The 17,470-nt window shown below is 44.9% G+C and overlaps 6 protein-coding genes across 10 annotated transcripts; 5 read left to right on the forward strand and 1 right to left on the reverse strand.

Moving 5' to 3' along the window:
- Window positions 1-492: 492 nt before the first annotated feature.
- Window positions 493-6,434, forward strand: Men-b (Malic enzyme b). 3 transcript variants are annotated; one of them, NM_001170279.2, is made up of 7 exons: window positions 493-737; window positions 3,047-3,221; window positions 3,287-4,336; window positions 4,397-4,549; window positions 4,609-4,903; window positions 4,972-5,136; window positions 5,975-6,434. In NM_001170279.2, the coding sequence occupies exons 1-7, from the start codon at window positions 721-723 to the stop codon at window positions 5,992-5,994; spliced, it is 1,875 nt and encodes a 624-aa protein (NP_001163750.1). In that variant the 5' UTR covers window positions 493-720; the 3' UTR covers window positions 5,995-6,434. The 3 variants fall into 3 exon arrangements, with proteins under 3 accessions (NP_001163750.1, NP_651959.1, NP_001163749.1); NM_143702.4 differs by having other exon boundaries at window positions 4,972-5,100; window positions 5,171-6,434; NM_001170278.2 differs by lacking the exon at window positions 5,975-6,434 and having other exon boundaries at window positions 4,972-5,292.
- Window positions 6,435-6,778: 344 nt separating this feature from the next.
- Window positions 6,779-8,612, forward strand: grass (Gram-positive Specific Serine protease). Of its 2 annotated transcripts, NM_143286.3 has the most exons (6): window positions 6,779-6,948; window positions 7,023-7,195; window positions 7,462-7,675; window positions 7,734-7,782; window positions 7,839-8,032; window positions 8,096-8,612. In NM_143286.3, exons 1-6 carry the CDS (start codon window positions 6,870-6,872, stop codon window positions 8,518-8,520), a joined length of 1,134 nt encoding a protein of 377 aa, NP_651543.1. In that variant the 5' UTR covers window positions 6,779-6,869; the 3' UTR covers window positions 8,521-8,612. The 2 variants fall into 2 exon arrangements, with proteins under 2 accessions (NP_651543.1, NP_733197.1); NM_170318.3 differs by having other exon boundaries at window positions 6,779-7,195.
- Window positions 8,613-9,988: 1,376 nt separating this feature from the next.
- On the forward strand, window positions 9,989-11,742 carry CG5909 (uncharacterized protein). Its single transcript, NM_143287.2, has 4 exons — window positions 9,989-10,229; window positions 10,286-10,446; window positions 10,571-10,890; window positions 11,010-11,742. Exons 1-4 carry the CDS (start codon window positions 10,166-10,168, stop codon window positions 11,608-11,610), a joined length of 1,146 nt encoding a protein of 381 aa, NP_651544.1. The 5' UTR covers window positions 9,989-10,165; the 3' UTR covers window positions 11,611-11,742.
- A 212-nt stretch (window positions 11,743-11,954) lies between these two features.
- On the forward strand, window positions 11,955-13,962 carry ppk31 (pickpocket 31; the record flags this gene model as incomplete). The annotated part of the gene is made up of 7 exons (NM_001104474.1): window positions 11,955-11,962; window positions 12,390-12,503; window positions 12,552-12,768; window positions 12,833-13,281; window positions 13,337-13,543; window positions 13,637-13,743; window positions 13,799-13,962. The coding sequence occupies 7 exons, from the start codon at window positions 11,955-11,957 to the stop codon at window positions 13,960-13,962; spliced, it is 1,266 nt and encodes a 421-aa protein (NP_001097944.1).
- Window positions 13,539-14,406, reverse strand: CG34293 (uncharacterized protein). 2 transcript variants are annotated; one of them, NM_001300628.1, is made up of 3 exons: window positions 14,263-14,406; window positions 13,940-14,201; window positions 13,539-13,872 (listed from the first exon to the last, which is right to left on the reverse strand). In NM_001300628.1, the coding sequence occupies exons 1-2, from the start codon at window positions 14,357-14,359 to the stop codon at window positions 14,044-14,046; spliced, it is 255 nt and encodes an 84-aa protein (NP_001287557.1). In that variant the 5' UTR covers window positions 14,360-14,406; the 3' UTR covers window positions 13,539-13,872; window positions 13,940-14,043. The 2 variants fall into 2 exon arrangements, with proteins under 2 accessions (NP_001287557.1, NP_001097945.1); NM_001104475.1 differs by lacking the exon at window positions 13,539-13,872 and having other exon boundaries at window positions 13,900-14,201.
- Window positions 14,407-14,546: 140 nt separating this feature from the next.
- spn-D (spindle D) lies at window positions 14,547-15,953 on the forward strand. Its single transcript, NM_170321.3, has 6 exons — window positions 14,547-14,654; window positions 14,712-14,933; window positions 14,991-15,097; window positions 15,154-15,311; window positions 15,467-15,595; window positions 15,652-15,953. The coding sequence occupies exons 1-6, from the start codon at window positions 14,635-14,637 to the stop codon at window positions 15,826-15,828; spliced, it is 813 nt and encodes a 270-aa protein (NP_733200.1). The 5' UTR covers window positions 14,547-14,634; the 3' UTR covers window positions 15,829-15,953.
- The last annotated feature ends 1,517 nt before the right edge of the window (window positions 15,954-17,470 follow it).

The raw sequence follows: 17,470 nt of genomic DNA on the forward strand, positions 1-17,470 counted from the left end.
ATTTTCAATGTTTGACATAAGCTTATAGCTAATTGTATATCTTATCACTAAAGTTGGTAAACTGTCGAATTCGAACTATTAACATTCGTATTTGCCAAAATCAGCTTAGTATAAACACATTGAATAATTTTAATCAATAATTAATTAATGATAATAATAATAATAATAAATTAATAATAATAATAATAAAATAATAATATTAACAATGATAATAATTAATTATTACATAATATATAATGTTGTATTTCACATAGCTTAATGAATAAATTAGAATGGGTACAAACATTTACGGCTTGAAACGCTTTAAATTTACTCAAAGTTCGAAAGTGAACTAAACTTTAGGCTAACAGGTTCGCTTCCCCACTGCTTGTCCGTTCGAAAAGGTTCGAGTGCGCACTGTCCGCCAGTGGAGTACCGCACCCTGCATTCGCCTCGCACATCTGTCATTTTTTAGTGCCATTCAAGTTTCGCTGGCGCTTTCGCGTCGCTTGGTCACTAGTGTCGTTTTCGTAAGTTGTTGGGGTGGGTTAAAATCCGCGCGCAGAGCTATAATTTTATTCCTGGAAAATCGTCGTTGTCGCTGACCGCGTCGCATTGCAAAGTTACCGTACGCCACCGAAAGTATTAGCCCTTTGTAGCCGGACAACTGTCAAACGGATTTGACTGACACAAGAGCAGTGATATTAGCAGCGCAACGGAAAGCAATTATACGACATAAAAATGTTCTCACGACCCAGGTAAGCTTTTCTTTTTCGTTTGGTTTTTTATGCAAGGACTCGCCTCGAAGGATTTGTGTGCGCGTGGGTGTGTGTGTGCCTCGGGCGCAAATTATGTAAGATTTCACGATGCGGGAGGAGCAACTGCCCCAGCTGGTAGCCCAGTGACCTAGTCACTCGGATCAGACGAGCGGCCGCCAAGGCGTCCGTGTATATATACAATATATTCACATAGTATATCATCCCATTTCCCCTTCTCTTTTCCTCCTCCTTTTGCTGCGCAGCTTTCGTTTTCACTGGGAAGCGCTATGTGCGAGCGAGAGGGATTCCGATTGGGAATCGCACATGGCCTGGCATTGACCCTTCGGCTTCCCTCCCTTTCTCGCACTTGCTGGTCCCGTTCGGTGAACAGCTGTTTTCAGAATTTTCACTTTTCCCTTGCAATTGCATAAGCGTTTTCGAACATGCATGTCTTCGTTTTTTGGCTGCCAAACAAGAAACAGCTGAAAAAATCAATGGGCTGCAGAGAGAGAAACGGGGTGCTACGTATCATAAGTATATGTGCTTTAATTTTGCTTTTCTTCGGTGGAGGAATATCGCCGCACATAATTCGTATGAATTTTCTATGATTCACAGTTGGATAGGAAGTACAAATACGAATGTATTCCATTGTTTAGTAGTATTCTAAGAAAAAAAAAGGAATGGAAAGTTTATCATCATACTTTTACAATCGAAAACATTTTGTTTCCTGTGTAGCGAAAACACAACACCTTCAATACCATGGACATGGACATATATTCGAAAGATGGTCTGGCGGAATTCTAAATTTAGTGCATATACCGAAAAAATGTGTGCTTTGTTTCGCCGCTGTCAGCGTTTTTCGTTGCCAAGTTCATCAAGAATGTTTTCAGCTGGTCTGCTATCTTGCCTCTCGTTCCCACGCAAACCGTTAGCCAGAAATTTGGCTAACAAAAAATGGAAAGACGTAAAGAGTTTAATGAACTTGCCCAGCTTTTTCCTTCAGACTCCAGTTCTTAGGGCTTTTAAGACCCTAAAAATAATTATTGGTAGCACTCGGAGTATGGGGGTATCATTTACGACACGCACTTATTCCGTGTATTTGGCTCAGATATGCGAAATTGTTTAGCACTCGACGTGGTGGGGGCTCATGTGAGTGCCATTCAAATAAATGGAAAAAATTGACGAGTGATAGCGTTACCTAAACGATAATTATCAACCCAAAGTGCTCGCCTTTTGTCGGTGCAAGGGATCTCGGGGTTTCCAGCCCGGCGCACGTCACTAACCGGTTTCAACTTGACCAAAATCCAGCAACGACACCGATACCGACCCTCTGCCAATCCCAATTCCACTCCCCGCGAGCATGATTCCATCAATGAACCGCAAACACAAATTAGTCACACGCCTCTGTCCCGCGATATTTGCCTCTCTCGTAATTAGCACCATCTATTCGAACTGCCAGCTAGCAAAAACCAAACAGCAGGGGTCAAAATTATAGGGTATCTTATAATATATGATCTTCGCTTGGCACTTCGATTACAGTAAGAGTGTTGCATAATCAGAACCTGTTTTTAATTAACTGATCTAGTCCGTTGGGGTCCATAATATTGTATATTTTTGTAAGCCCTTCACTACGAGTTGTTAGTTTTGCAATCTTATCTGGGGGTATTTACGCTTCAAGAACAGAAAAACATTTTCAAGTTCAATGATCCAATTGGTTTTGTAATTCATTAAATTGATACGATCACAAGTAAGTGCACAGAAAATTACCTACTTTAGTTGTCCCTAGAGAATAAATAATAATGCACTTCAATCCAAGCTGTAGAACTGAACTTGTAGTTTTTAAATATTTTTTATTCTAAAGAATTTAGATAAGTTATTTATAAGAATTTATTACAAGTTATTAAGATTCTGAGGATTAGATGCTAGATTTATGACCGCGGCTGTGCATAGATTTTTATCGTGATGTTGCCAGGCCATCCATCCCCCTTATCGCTGGCGCTTTGGATTCCGGGGGACAGCTGTAAACAATGCGGCTTAGTTTCCTTCTTTTCTGCTTTTCATTTTATATTTTGGCGTGCCCAGCGCGGTGATAAACAAAAAGCAGCTGATGTCGACCTTGGGCATGGCGTTTTTATTCCATAAATATATGCATATGTGTGTGTTTGTGGGTGGACAGAGGGGGCCCCCCCATTGCCAGTGGCAATGTCAAGAATGACAGTGGGCCCACCTCAAAGTCAAGGGTTCCCAGGGGGTTCTCCAATTGCCGCGCTGATAAAGTGATTCACGTAATGCACTTTTGCAATTTGCAGCTTATGTGGAACTGTGGGCAAATTGTGTCGATGCGGCACTTCAGCAACAGGAAAGACTGCTGTGGCAGCAGCAACAGTTCCCACCGCTCGACACTATCATGAGGTGGTGGGCGATATCATCTGCCCGTCTCAGGTGCGCGGCATAGATCACATCCGTGATCCGCGACTCAACAAGGTAAGGAGCACTAAATTAATTGTGTGACACTTTTGTTTTGTATAAACAAATGCTTTTGTTTCTAGGGCCTTGCCTTTACACTGGAGGAGCGCCAGACTCTGGGCATCCATGGGCTGCAGCCAGCGCGCTTCAAGACGCAAGAGGAGCAGCTGCAGCTATGCAAGATCGCCGTAAACCGCTACACGGAGCCGCTGAACAAGTATCTCTATCTGAGCGATCTGTACGATCGCAATGAGCGTCTGTTCTTCCGCTTCCTATCGGAGAACATCGAGGATCTGATGCCCATTGTGTACACGCCGACGGTGGGCTTGGCCTGCCAGCGCTTTGGCCTGATCTACCGACGTCCTCATGGTCTGTTCATCACCTACAACGATCGAGGACACATCTTTGATGTGATGAAGAACTGGCCGGAGCCGAATGTGCGTGCCATCTGTGTGACGGATGGTGAGCGCATCCTGGGACTGGGAGATTTGGGCGCCTGCGGCATGGGCATTCCCGTGGGCAAGCTGGCCTTGTACACGGCTCTGGCCGGAATCAAGCCCCATCAGTGCCTGCCCATTGTGGTGGATGTGGGCACCAACAACATCGATCTGCTGGAGGATCCCCTGTACGTGGGTCTGCGTCAGAAGCGAGTGGTTGGTCGGGAGTACGACGAGTTCATTGACGAGTTTATGGAGGCCGTGGTGCAGCGCTATGGCCAGAACACTCTGATCCAGTTTGAGGACTTTGGCAACCACAATGCATTTAGGTTCCTGGACAAATACCGCAACACCTATTGCACTTTCAACGACGACATCCAGGGAACCGCCTCCGTGGCCGTTGCTGGGCTCTATGCCTCCAAGCGTATTACGGGTAAGTCCTTCAAGGACTACACCTTCCTGTTTGCAGGAGCCGGTGAGGCCGCCATCGGCATCGCCGATCTCACGGTCAAGGCCATGGTGCAGGATGGTGTGCCCATCGAGGAGGCCTACAACAGAATTTACATGGTCGATATCGATGGTCTGCTGACCAAGAGCCGCAAGGTGGGCAACTTGGATGGCCACAAAATCCACTACGCCAAGGACATCAATCCGATGTCAGATCTCGCCGAGATTGTCTCCACCATCAAACCCAGTGTATGTTATAACAATTGTTATTTCTGATGGAACTTTTGGTAATCCTAAACTAATCAACAGGTGCTTATTGGTGCCTCGGCTGCTGCCGGCATTTTCACACCGGAAATCCTGCGCACCATGGCGGATAACAATGAGAGGCCCGTGGTGTTCGCCTTGTCCAATCCCACCAGCAAGGCAGAATGCACTGCCGAAGATGCTTACAAGCACACGGATGTAAGTTATTTTCATTGGATATTGTAATGACCAACTAATGAGATGATTGAAATGCACAGGCTCGCGTGATCTTCTCGTCGGGCTCTCCCTTCCCACCGGTCCAGATCGGTGACAAGACCTTCTACCCGGGCCAGGGCAACAATGCCTACATCTTCCCAGGCGTTGGCTTGGGCGTGATCTGCACGGGTACTCACCACATACCCGACGAAATGTTCCTCATCGCCGCCCAGGAGTTGGCCAACTTCGTGGAGCCCAGCGATATTGAGCGCGGATCGCTGTATCCTCCGCTGTCGAGCATCCGCAACGTGTCCATGAACATTGCCGTTGGCGTGACCAAATGTGCCTACGATAGAGGTAAGATACCAATAGCATACCAATCTTGGTGGAACAGAAAATATAACTAATTTGGATTATTTTTGTAGGCTTGGCATCTACCTACCCTGAGCCACAGGACAAGCGCAAGTGGCTGGAGAATCAGCTGTACAACTTCAACTACGAGAGCTCGATGCCCGCTTCCTGGGTTTGGCCGCGGATGCCCTACATTAAGACTCGTGATTTAGTCCCCACAAAGCTCTATGGAAAACAAAGTGAAAATTAATTTCTTTCTTTATTTTATTCTAGGCGAAGAAAGCCCGCTCATTGCCGCCATCAAATAAAATAGCATTAATGCGTTCAACTGGTTGATGGCACCGTTCTGTTTTGCATCTAACACACTCTACTACTTCCAAGCGTACACCATCAGCACCAAGCAACAAAACAACCAACCGACTACTAACTACCCTAGACTAGATAAATTTCCAGTGCTCACTCTTTTTAAATGTTTGTTAATCGATCCGTTGGCATCGACAGTCAAACTCAGTCGCAACTAAAAAATGATTAAAATGTTTTTGATATTAAATAATTAGAACACCTAACAAGCTGCGAGGTCAAGGGATCGGTTCTTAAATGTATTTTCAAATTGTTTAATAGTATTATGTATGTATGCCATGTTTTTATATATGTAAAAATTATCATGTTATTAATTTTGTGATACCGAAACGTACGATACTAAATGACGACATTGACATGACGACTGTGACGGTGACTACGCCTTCGAAAAAGCAATTACGCAGTATTCTATTCTATCCTATCACTATCCTATCTGTATTTAATCTATGCTATGTTTATGGTTTGCTGTAACTTAAACACCCGATTGGCTTCGCAATTCCATTCCTCGCCGCTTGCCATAGCTATCCCGCATTATAAGTGTACCCCAGCTTCCGATATGATCTGCTGTGTCTACTACTACTACTAACTCTGACGGCGGCATCAAGCGAGCTCTGAAGCTATACTTATTTATCAAATTCACGCTTAATCACAATCCACCCGAAATTCGACAATTGATTGATTTATCTATTGCTATATGCTCCTTTCGTTCACACACAGAGAGCGAGGAAGTAATGTAAATTATCGATTACCCCCCTACAAACCGACCGCCTAGAACAATTGGCTAGACAGCAGAGCTAACTGGTGAGAACAACCCAAACAAGCAAACAACCAAACAACTAAACAGCCAACCATCCAACCGATTCCACATGTAAAACAACTTAACTCGCTGCCGTTAACCACCACCAACTATCTAAGTTAGAACATTATGCTTTCTATCGATTAGTTCACTTATATCTGTAGATATATTCGAGCGACGATTATGTTTGTTGTTTAGCCATATCTGATATTTATTAACGCAATTAAGCAGCTTTGTTATAATTTATTGTTAAAAGGTCGAGCCTAATGTATCAGTAACTAGAAAACCTAACCCCTTATGATCGATCGGACCGATTCAGCCATTGTACCACTGACTAGATGATGATGATGTGCGATAAACAATAAAACGAAAACACAAGTTAAACACTCTCGATCCTTTATGCCAATTGCTTGCTGGAGATCTCTTGAGATCTGGATTGCCCCTTTGTTTTCAGAGCTTTCGAGAGAGTTTCAAGATTGTGTGTCGGCAAGAGAATGAGAGAGAGCGGCTTGGGAACGCATTTGATTTTAACTCGTTTTGTTATTGTCTCGGGTAGTATAAACAAATGTTTGAAAATATTCGGATATTTCCATAAATTGTTAATTCTATTCCGGATCACGGGGCAAGAAGCGATGAGATTAAAGCTCCGATTTAAACTCGATTTCGTTCTCTCATCTGCTGCTGCTGCTGGCGGTATAAAACGCAACTTCTCAGCTTGTTATCTCCCAGTCGCGCTTGAAACGTCTGTTTGCCCAGAAATCCACGTCACACGCACACTACAGGTTCCGAGCAGTCCAGATCAGCGATTCCAGCGAGATGATGATAGCCAGCAGCCTCGCCGTCTTATATGGCATTGCCATCGTGTCGTCGATGGGCGTGCAATCTGCCCGAGCAGGTTAGAGGAATTCTCCGAATCCGCGTCGATGGGATGCTAATGCTAATATTGGTGTACATTATTGCATGGGCCAGACTACGCCGACGACTGCACCACACCGGATGGCGATCAGGGTCAGTGCATGCCCTTCTCCTCCTGCCGCACCATCGAGGAGCGCCTGACGGAAGCCCAGAAGGCCGGACAGAAGGTGCCAGCCGACTACGCCAGTTACCTGCAGAAGGCACTCTGCGGCGAGTTCAATGGAGTGGTGAGTCCAAGAATGAAGGTTCAATATACTATATTGTCAACATTATCTGTATTCTGTATAATTAAATCAAACAAAAACCCCCTGTGTAAAAGCGCGCTGAATTACAATGAACTACAATTATGATATTCATATATAGAATGAAACTCATTGATATGTAAAGCAAACTATAAATAACAAGATTCTTTGTAATTTCTAGATTCTATAAAAATTATAACTTTGCTCTAATAACTACTTAGTGATTAGTTTTAATGATGTCTCTTTTTTAGCGCCACTTCTGCTGCCCCTCAGCCAACATTCAGCACAACTCCAAGGTGATGAGCCTGTTCAAGGACGAAAACTTTGACTGCGGCAACTTCCTCAGCCAAAGAGTGTCCAATGGCTACGAGGTGAAGCTCTCCTCCAGACCCTGGATGGCCCTGCTCCGTTATCAGCAGTTTGGAGAGTCCAGATTCCTTTGCGGCGGAGCTATGATATCCGAGCGTATGTTTTCCTCCCAAGAAATCTTATGTGATCTTTAATAATAAGAATATCGCTATAGGCTACATCCTGACTGCTGCTCACTGTGTCCACGGTCTTCAGAACGATCTGTAAGTAAACGAATCCCATATTGGAAGCATTCGTATCTTAATCTCCATTTGCATAGTTATGAGATCCGGCTCGGCGAGCACCGCATCTCTACGGAGGAGGATTGCCGGCAGCAGGGACGCAAGAAGAAATGTGCCCCGCCAGTTGTGAATGTGGGCATTGAGAAGCATCTGATTCATGAGAAGTACGACGCCCGCCACATCATGCATGACATAGCTCTCCTGAAGCTCAACAGGAGCGTCCCCTTCCAGAGTAAGCCAAGTCAAGTGTGAACCGCCATCAACATCTATAGCTAATTGTATATTCACCATGCAGAGCACATCAAGCCCATTTGCCTGCCCATCACGGATGAGCTGAAGGAGAAGGCAGAGCAGATAAGCACCTACTTCGTGACCGGCTGGGGCACCACGGAGAACGGCTCGTCGTCGGATGTGTTGCTCCAGGCGAACGTGCCGCTGCAGCCGCGATCCGCCTGTTCCCAGGCCTACCGCAGGGCAGTGCCGCTCAGTCAACTTTGCGTGGGTGGTGGCGACCTGCAGGACTCCTGCAAGGGCGACTCCGGCGGCCCCCTCCAAGCACCTGCCCAGTACTTGGGCGAGTATGCGCCGAAAATGGTCGAGTTCGGGATCGTCAGCCAGGGTGTGGTCACCTGCGGGCAGATTAGCCTGCCCGGTCTGTACACAAATGTGGGCGAGTACGTGCAGTGGATCACGGACACCATGGCCAGCAATGGCCTGTGAGGAGAATCATCATTCGTTGGCAGTTCTTAGAGCGTTCCTTAGTATTAAGTCAAACCCAAAAATATATTAAATACATATTTGTAAACTCAGTCAACACCTTTGCGGTTTTATTCAAAATGTTTTTTGTATATGACTATATGACACCTAAATGGCAAATGATTTGAATGACTCGATTTGTGGATACCCTGTCGGATTGAAAAACATAACGGATTAAGTAAAAACCTGTCCTAATTATTCTTTTTTCCCAACAATTTCAATCACTTGTGTATGAATCATAAATACCTCTTATTACTATTGGGTAGGCGAATAAATTCACATTTTCTATGAATATTAACAATCAGAATTATTGTGTAATAGTCGTGTGACTAATATCACTTAAATCTCGAGTGATAACCAAGAGTGTTGTGTGTTGCCTAGTGGCAAATAAGTACCCATTGAGCTATTAATCAACCGCGATAATGTAGCTAATACGAGTTCAATTGAATCGTCAGACTCTCCAGCGAACTTAAGATAAGCTCATGGGATTACTTATGTTTCTTCCCGAGATTACTTGTAGTCAAGTGCTGGGTTATTAAGAATAGGATGTTTATAGGGCTCAGAGTTTCCGACCTGTCCCAAGTGACGTGCGTTCTAAACTTAGCAGGATTTTTATCGCAAACCGCAAATTTCGGGGGATTTTTTTTGCACGCATGGCGCACTTAGAGATCTTACCCGCGATGCTGGGAATTTCTGTTCTGGAAATTCCATGTTACACATCCGACTTATATCCAAAGAACGGGTTTCGATATGGCTATGGCTATGGCCATGGGCGTAGCCAGGTGAATGGGGAATTGGGTAGCATACTAATTGAGCAAAAAAAGTACCGTCTCAAACGGCTGCTCAGCCCACCTGTTGAACCTCATCGACGCGTGCCAGTCCCCGCGATAGCATCGTCAATCTGGAGATGCCGGAGAATCAGAGACTTGAAGGGGCAGAGAAATGGCGACTTGGAGCGAGCGGCTGCGATTGGGAGAGCCATCTAATCGCCAGGGGGTTTCCTGGAATTTAATCGCTTTTCCCACGCTCCACGATCGCTTTTCCTCTCATAGGTAAGTGATGATTTTCAATTGTTGTTATGAATTCATAAGGACTAAGTATTTTAAAAAAACATAACTTATATGAGAAATAAATGTTATATTAATATATGGTATCAGGCATTAACTAAGTACTTAATAGCGAGCGTAACGTTATAGTATTGCATTACAGATCCACGACACCGACTCAATGAGATAGCTAGTAGCAGAAACTAGTAGTTCTCCGCCTTGCGCTTGATCTTGTGGAAGTGCGGCAAAAACCTGTATCCGTCAATCTGGGATTGCGCTCAGCTATTGATCATAAATGCTGTCTGGATTGGGTTGGATCCGATTGGCGCTTCCCACAGCACGCGAATCCGAGCTACAAAAGCTCGGCACACGACGATCTAAGGTTCATTACAAGTTGATCTGTTGATCTGTTCAGCGCGCACGTTGGAGAACTCAATCGTGATCGGGAACGAGATCTCGGAGAGCAGAAGCATCATCATCCGCATTTGAGACGGGTTTTTAAAAACAGCAGGAAGGCCCCCCACGTTGAGATTACGGATTATTGACCATAGCAATCAGTCAGGATGGTGTCTGCGGCGATTCGACTTGGACTGCTCTTGTGCATCTTGCCCCAGCTGGTCATCAGCCGTAAGTTATCATAGGATCTATCCTAGGAATTGGATTAATATTCCATTGGCTTTCAGAGAGCAGCTGCGTCACGCCGGCCCAAGCAGCCGGTCAGTGCATCCGATACCAGGAGTGCCCCTTCGTGCAGAAGATTCTCGGGATCTACGGTCGGAATATACCACGGAAAATCCACAACCAAATTAGTGAGATGCAGTGCAGGAGCACTACGAATACGAGGGTAAGTTTTGATGATTTCAAAAAACAAGCATTGATAAGTTCATTTAAAATATTGAAGAGCATTAAATCTGTTTCGGGTTTCTAAGAATATTCTCTAAAAAATCGACTTGAATTTATGTTTTTAGGACTTCCATCTTTGTTGCCCCAACGAGGCACCTCCTCAATCCAATCAGGAGTCGCAGAGGAAGGTCGTGCGATCGGAGGGCGGAAATCTGAACCGGTATGATCGCCAGGGTCTGCAGCTGCTGAACTCGGTGACCAACTGCGGCAACAAGGGCAATCCCAAGGTGAGCGGTGGAAAGACGGCCAGGCCAGGCGACTTTCCCTGGGTGGCCCTGCTCAAGTACAAGATCAACGATCCGCGTCCATTCCGCTGCGGCGGCAGCCTCATCAGCGAACGCCACATCCTGACCGCCGCCCACTGCATCATCGATCAGCCCGAAGTGTAAGTTCCTCATGCTAAAGGCATGCAATTTCATCGCATCATAATGCAATCCATATTGATCATTTCGTCTAATTGGTTCCACATCTAGTACGGATGACTAATGGTATTCTGCTTTTTAGAATCGCGGTGCGCCTGGGCGAGCATGACCTGGAATCGGAGGAGGACTGCCACTATTTGGGCGGTACGAACCGCGTATGCATTCCGCCCTACGAGGAGTACGGCATAGAGCAGATACGAGTACATCCCAACTACGTGCATGGCAAGATCAGCCATGACGTTGCCATCATCAAGCTGGATCGCGTGGTCAAGGAAAAATCGCATATTAAGCCCGTTTGCCTGCCAATCGACCAGAAGTCACAGGAACTGGACTTCGATCAGAGCTTCTTCGTCGCCGGCTGGGGCGGCACCGAGAAGGAGACTGTGGCCACCAAGCTCCAACAGGCGCTGATCACCAGGAAGAGCCTGAACGAGTGTCGCCAGTACTACAACAAGGGTGAGGTGAGCGACAACCACATCTGCGCCACAGGAACTGGGATCAAGCACACTTGCCAGGGAGATTCCGGCGGACCGGTGTTCTTCAAGCATCGCTTCAAGAACACCTACCGAGTGGTCCAGTACGGTGTGGTCTCCTTCGGCGGACGGCTATGCGGACAGAACCAGCCAGGAGTCTTCGCCAGTGTCATCGACATGCTGCCCTGGATCACGCAGAACCTTCAGTAGTGCCAACCGATACTCTCTTTCCTCAAGACACCAACTTATTTATATTCTTTATATTCTAGTCTTAAGAATTCTTGCCGCAGGATTATCTAGATTTGTAAATTATTTTAATAAATACTATTAGCAGCAATATTTAAAATGCAATTCTTTAACTCGGTGGGGCATTATAGTACCAATGCAAAAATAACAATCATAAATCTTTCGAAGAGTGATCATTCTATAAAAACGTGATTTCTTAGAAATTCTATATCATATAGCTAACAGCTTTGACTTTTGATCGAAAACTGAGTCATCAATAATGGTCATGTGATTGGTATGCTATAATTTGCGGTTAGCCGCTGCAGTTAATGTCCATGTAAGACCTAAGATCTTGTTTGGGAATACGTTTGGATATATTATATGATATATGACAAGTTAATAGTGATTAATACTGACCAACGACCTTTAAAGTCCAATATGACTTATGCTTTTAAGGATTTCCATTTAAATAATCGCCAGACGCGTCTGTTTTATGTGGACTCCAACATTGAACTAAATCCAAGCCAATAAAACTGGGTAGTTATTTTAATGTAGGCCAAAGCGGAAACAATGGATAGATGGATATCATGCGGCCCATTGTTACCAAAAGCTCGCAGCCGAAAAGAAAATTTGGGCAAACAGTTTCCTTTTCTCCGCCGAATAGTTAACAATGCGCAGTAGCCGCTTCCACGCATTTTTGCTAAAGATGTAATCTACTATATGTAATCCATATAGTTCGAATACAAATCTTGTTTCTATTGCAGGATTCTCTACTTGGTGACCTTTTACCACACGCTGCCCTTCTTTGCGAATGTCTCCCTGTCGCTGCTCAATAGCTACCTCTCCTCATCGGTTTCATTTAATCTCGATACTATATAGTAAGTTCAAATAGTTCAAAAGTATCTAAGCTAACTCAAATTTTCTAGCTTGAATTGGAACTCTACTTTTCCGGCCATTACCGTGTGCGAGATTTATAACGCCGAGAGGATTTGGGATTTGAGTGATTCAAATTTCGGCGTGGAGCACGATATGCACGTAGATGATTTCATTTCGGAAATTGTTTTCTATCGAGGCGTCTGCAGTAGCTGCGAGGATTGCTCCAGGATGCGATGTCCGTCCAACTTCACCCACCTTGTGGACGTGGTGCGTTGCGTTGCCCAGCTTGCTCAGAGTACTTGCTCCTATCTATATCCTCGAATCCTTGCAGTTTCGCACCAAGTGCCATCAGTTGCTGGTGAATTGTACGTATCTAAACAAGCTGTTCGACTGCTGCGATCAGTTTCTGCCCCTGCCCACGGAGTATGGGCTGTGCTTCTCCTTCAACTCGCATCAGGCACGCAAAGTTTCCCATCTCCAGTTTACCAACAACCGGATGACGGGACCGGGACATCTAAGCTTTCATGCCGCCGCCGACATTCAGCTGTACGTTCATGCACCAATCGATGTGCCCTACCAGTTCTCCGAGGGCATGATACGGGAAACGGTGCTGCTGGGCCACTACAAGGAGCTGATCTTGAACGTGATCGAGGTGCACAACGACGAGAGTGTTCAGGACCTAAGCATGGAGCAGCGGCGATGTCGCTATGGCCATGAGCATGTGCCGGAGCGACAGGGAATCTACGACTTCTACAGCTACTCCGGCTGCGTGGTGGAGTGGTAATACTTAATAAAGTTAATATAATTAATTCATAGATTTATGTATAATCCTTAGTACTGTGCTACTTCAACTGGACAACTGCAACTGCACCAGTCACTTTATGGCCATTCCCGGCCAGAATTATCTGCCCGTTTGTGACGTTCGGGGCCTGATCTGCCTGACCCGGATCCGCGACAAGATCATGACGGAGCGCAAGTCCTGCGAGTGCATGAGCTCCTGCGAGGAGCCGGAGTACAACATAATATACAACTCGGCTGATGAGTAAGCACATTAGGATGTTTCATTTGCACAATTTAACATTGAGAGTTGAAATAAGTAAATGGGCTACTTAAAAATGTATCTTTTAACTTTAAGGGATGATGAAGCCTCAGATGAAGTGTCCGAAATCCGCGTGGCCTTGGTTGAACTGCCAACACAACGATACGTTCGTCGCGTAACCAAGACTATACTGGACTTCTTGAGTAAGCTACGCTATCCATATATATAATAGTTTCGAATTCAATTCCGCCTTTTCAGTTTCCCTTGGAGGACTGGTTGGCCTGTTCTTCAACACATCCGCCTTGCGAATAGTGGAGACCATTGTTATCTGTCTGCGGTACAGAAAAACGATTGTGAAGTGGGTTAAGCGGTTTTTTCTTGGCACAGTTCAATATTTACAGATCTTGGACCAGTCGACGTAAATCACAATAATATTATAAGCTTTAAATCATAGTTGTCTTTCTATAGGGAGTATGCACTTGTACGAAGTTGGTAGTAGGAGCTCAGCTCCGTGCGATCTTTTGTGCCACATAGGCTGCGCTATCCGGGGAATTGTGCCAGTTGGGCGGCGTTACAAATTGCATTAGGGTTTGCATGTAGTTGGGAAGATACATGAAGCTGGAGAAGAGCACCAGGAGCAGCATCACCAGAAAGAATCCATCTGATTGAGGGCAGATAATCCGGATTAGCAGTTGGCTTTGTCTCCCAATATCGATACTCACTGATCAGCTTCTTTTCCCAGGGCTCCAGCATGTTCACGCACGTCACCAGTTCGTACTGGCGGTAGGCGTGGCTGGCAAAGTGTTTTAAATTTAACATTTTCAATGACTAAAGTCCAATAAAATCGCGTCGCAGGAAATTAAGTTGTAAACAAAAACCATATGACATTTGGTGTAGCCAGACATTATGAAAATTCAATTGCTTGAAGTCGTATTTCTGTAGCAGCCAGCTCTTAAAAGTTAACTAACACAACACTGCAATGTTAAGTCTTAACAGTACTGTAAAATCATATGGCGCGATTGTTTTGATTATTTGCGATCCCATCTTTTGTTTTTTAAGAGTTTTAAAAAGGATTAAGCAGTCAGGAGTTTACAATGAATCATAGATTTGTTCGGTAGGTTCCATCAAATACAACACTTTTAGAATCCCTATAAACTTTGTGTCTTTCAAGGGTTTGGGAGCCATCGCAACCAGAAGCAATTGAAAGAAGACCATCTGTGTCCCATGAAAACTTTCGAATATTTGATAAATCCTGCTGGGACATTTCCCAAAGTGCCTCAAATAAGATCCTGACGGGCAAGAAAGCCCTGGACACTCACTTTGGAGGTGGAATATCCTTGGGTCACCTGGTTGAACTGATCGGCAATTCGGGCACCGGAAAGACGCAAATGTGGTACTTTATTAACTATTATTTCGTTATTAACTATAATTTACAAATGGTATATGATAGCTTGCAACTTTGCCTAAATGTACAAATTCCCAAGGCAGCTGGTGGATTGGAGGGCAGTGCATTATTTATAGACACCAGGCAGGATTTCCATCCTGACAGATTAATGGGTTAGTAGATGGAATAAACTATTTCTGTGGTATAACTAAACAAAGTTTATTTCTAGGCCTAGCTCTGAAACTGGAAAGGCAGTATGCACATAGAGTTCCAGAATTTAAGGCTCACAAAATGCTGCAGAAAATCCACTATGTGAGGTGCCCGAAACTGGATCAATTAATGGCCACTGTGCTCAGTTGCCACAGGCATCTCGTCGATCATCCCGATGTAATATTACATGTATTTATAATATCCCTTTCTTCGCTAATATAAAATGTTCTCATTGTACTTTGTCCTTTGTGGTGTTACCACAAAAATCCATACTTTTGCCAAACCAATTGAAAGACATTTCTGTAACTTTAAAAACGCAACTGTCTCCTTAGATTAAGCTGATTGTAATCGACTCCCTGGCTTTTACTCTGCGAATGCTTGAGGATGGCGCCCATCGTTACGAGATGCTTCTGGAACTGCATGAAAGCATGCGGAGATTGCAACGTCAACACGAATTGACCGTAAGTCCTCACAATCGATCAATTTCCTTTCCTTTTATAATCCCGTCCACCGGCAGTGGGTCTTCACCAATGTGCTCACGCATCGCTACGTCAAGCAAAAGTTCCAAGTGGAGCCCGCCTTGGGGGATCTGCATTCGCACTTGATCAACGAGCGCATCTGGTTTTCGGGCAGCTCTGAGCTTCACCTGGGCAAGTCGTGGCGAACGAGTAGATTAATTAAGGAATCCGAATGAGGCTACATCACTTTTACTTTGTGTCGAGTTTAAGCATTAGTTAAAAATAGGTACATGCGTATTAGGATTAAATATGCAATTATCAGATGATAATTTTTCTATAAAATAAAAATATGTTTAGCAAGAGATTAGAATCGAAGCATTAGCACAGGAAAGAGGAGCAACAGCAGCATTGGCAAACGGCATCCTCAACCACTTGCCATGATGCGGTGTGGCACAGAAAACGGATTCGCAACTAGCGCACACCCAGCCAGGTGCTGAGCACTTGCTAAAAGCTCTACCGGTCACCTCCACTCCACGAGGAGCCCGATGCCTATCGATGGCGCAGCTCCAGATTGACAGGCGAGCAACGCCTGATTTATGCGCGCGGCGCAGGAATGTGGCAAAGTGTAAAAAGTGTTTACACATACGAACGGCGACACCCAAACCAGACTGCCGATCTCTAGCCCGCGGCCTTTGATTATACACGGGAAAAAAGTAAAGTTTCATTGTATAGATGAATATTCAAATGATTCATTTGGTTATATTTCATGTCATTTATAATGTATATGTTTAACTTTTGCTGTGTACAATGCAATGCGCCACTTTTGGAAAAGTAAATCCAAATACTTGCATACATTATTTTTTTCCAGTGCACTCCGTAAGCGAACATGGAGCTCCGGGCAGCAGCTAGTCACGCATATGCAGCGACAACTAATTCAATTTCCACTTGCCAGAAGGAGGCGGCTGTTTAGCCGAGTGTGCACGCCTAATTGGTAATGCGATCGGCTTTATTGAGGCGCTGGAGTCGAAGCAGCACTTGTGGCTATAGCTCTACCCATATGGCTTAGTCGCTGGATCGAAATCGGTGGAAGTGACTGGGACTGGTGCTCACTGCCTGGCGGAGTTCGCTGGTGCAGTCACAGGCTATCGCTGTCGCTCAGCGCAAATCCCATTACGTGCGATCCGTTTCGAGCCATAAACATGTAACAGCTGCAGAGCCGAGCTCCCCTCCCAGTTTCCAACGATCCCACCCGATCCTAGCCGAGTTTCCTGGCTTCCAGCGGCGCAACTTGTCGCTCGAACTTAATTGCCTCGGTTGCGCTTATGACTTTCGTGTGCAATGCATCCTCATCCACATCCACATCGCCGCTCTGTGACTGCAGCATTAGAAAGTAACTTCAGCCGACGGAAAGCTATAGCTATCAACATCGGGCTCGCATCGTCTTCGTCGTCATCGCGGAGTTGCTGGCGCTATTTTCGACACCGCCTGGCCCGCCATAAATTTCCAACTGCCCTGTAATGCACTTGGGCAGACTAGAAATAGTCTGACTGAGTCGGTGGCACCGAAAAAAGTTTCCGATGTGATTGGAAAAAGATTTTGGGATCACAAAAAAAAGATTTGGCATAGATTTCATTTTGGAATCATTAAAAGGCAATGTTAAGCTTGGTTTTTCTATCATTGTATTTGTTATATTCGTTTCTGGCAAATCGTTATGCATAATATATTATTTAATACATTAGTTTAAAACATTTTTCTTTTCGTGTGTGTAATTTACAAAGCTGGCAAGTTGAAAGTCCATTTCCCATTTTCCATTTCGTACGGCTTTCAATTAAAACAAAAAGCAAAAAGCCAACAAACATTCCAAGTTACCGAGCATGG

This window comes from Drosophila melanogaster, chromosome 3R (assembly GCF_000001215.4).
Source record: "Drosophila melanogaster chromosome 3R".
Classification (NCBI taxonomy): Eukaryota; Metazoa; Arthropoda; class Insecta; order Diptera; family Drosophilidae; genus Drosophila; species Drosophila melanogaster.

Bases quoted from the DNA above. Each gene is read 5' to 3' on its own strand.
- CG34293 (NM_001300628.1), bottom strand. From the start codon at position 14,359: ATGTTAAATTTAAAACACTTTGCCAGCCACGCCTACCGCCAGTACGAA. The intron at 14,202-14,262 runs GTGAGTATCGAT...GCCCTCAATCAG, and splicing joins CTGGGAAAAGAAGCTGATCA to ATGGATTCTTTCTGGTGATG.
- grass (NM_143286.3), top strand. From the start codon at position 6,870: ATGATGATAGCCAGCAGCCTCGCCGTCTTATATGGCATTGCCATCGTG. The intron at 6,949-7,022 runs GTTAGAGGAATT...TGCATGGGCCAG, and splicing joins CGTGCAATCTGCCCGAGCAG to ACTACGCCGACGACTGCACC. The intron at 8,033-8,095 runs GTAAGCCAAGTC...TTCACCATGCAG, and splicing joins CAGGAGCGTCCCCTTCCAGA to AGCACATCAAGCCCATTTGC.
- Men-b (NM_001170279.2), top strand. The intron at 4,337-4,396 runs GTATGTTATAAC...ACTAATCAACAG, and splicing joins TCTCCACCATCAAACCCAGT to GTGCTTATTGGTGCCTCGGC. The intron at 4,904-4,971 runs GTAAGATACCAA...TTATTTTTGTAG, and splicing joins CAAATGTGCCTACGATAGAG to GCTTGGCATCTACCTACCCT.
- CG5909 (NM_143287.2), top strand. From the start codon at position 10,166: ATGGTGTCTGCGGCGATTCGACTTGGACTGCTCTTGTGCATCTTGCCC. The intron at 10,447-10,570 runs GTAAGTTTTGAT...TTATGTTTTTAG, and splicing joins GGAGCACTACGAATACGAGG to GACTTCCATCTTTGTTGCCC. The intron at 10,891-11,009 runs GTAAGTTCCTCA...TCTGCTTTTTAG, and splicing joins ATCATCGATCAGCCCGAAGT to AATCGCGGTGCGCCTGGGCG.
- spn-D (NM_170321.3), top strand. From the start codon at position 14,635: ATGAATCATAGATTTGTTCG. The intron at 15,098-15,153 runs GTTAGTAGATGG...GTTTATTTCTAG, and splicing joins CCATCCTGACAGATTAATGG to GCCTAGCTCTGAAACTGGAA. The intron at 15,596-15,651 runs GTAAGTCCTCAC...GTCCACCGGCAG, and splicing joins AACGTCAACACGAATTGACC to TGGGTCTTCACCAATGTGCT.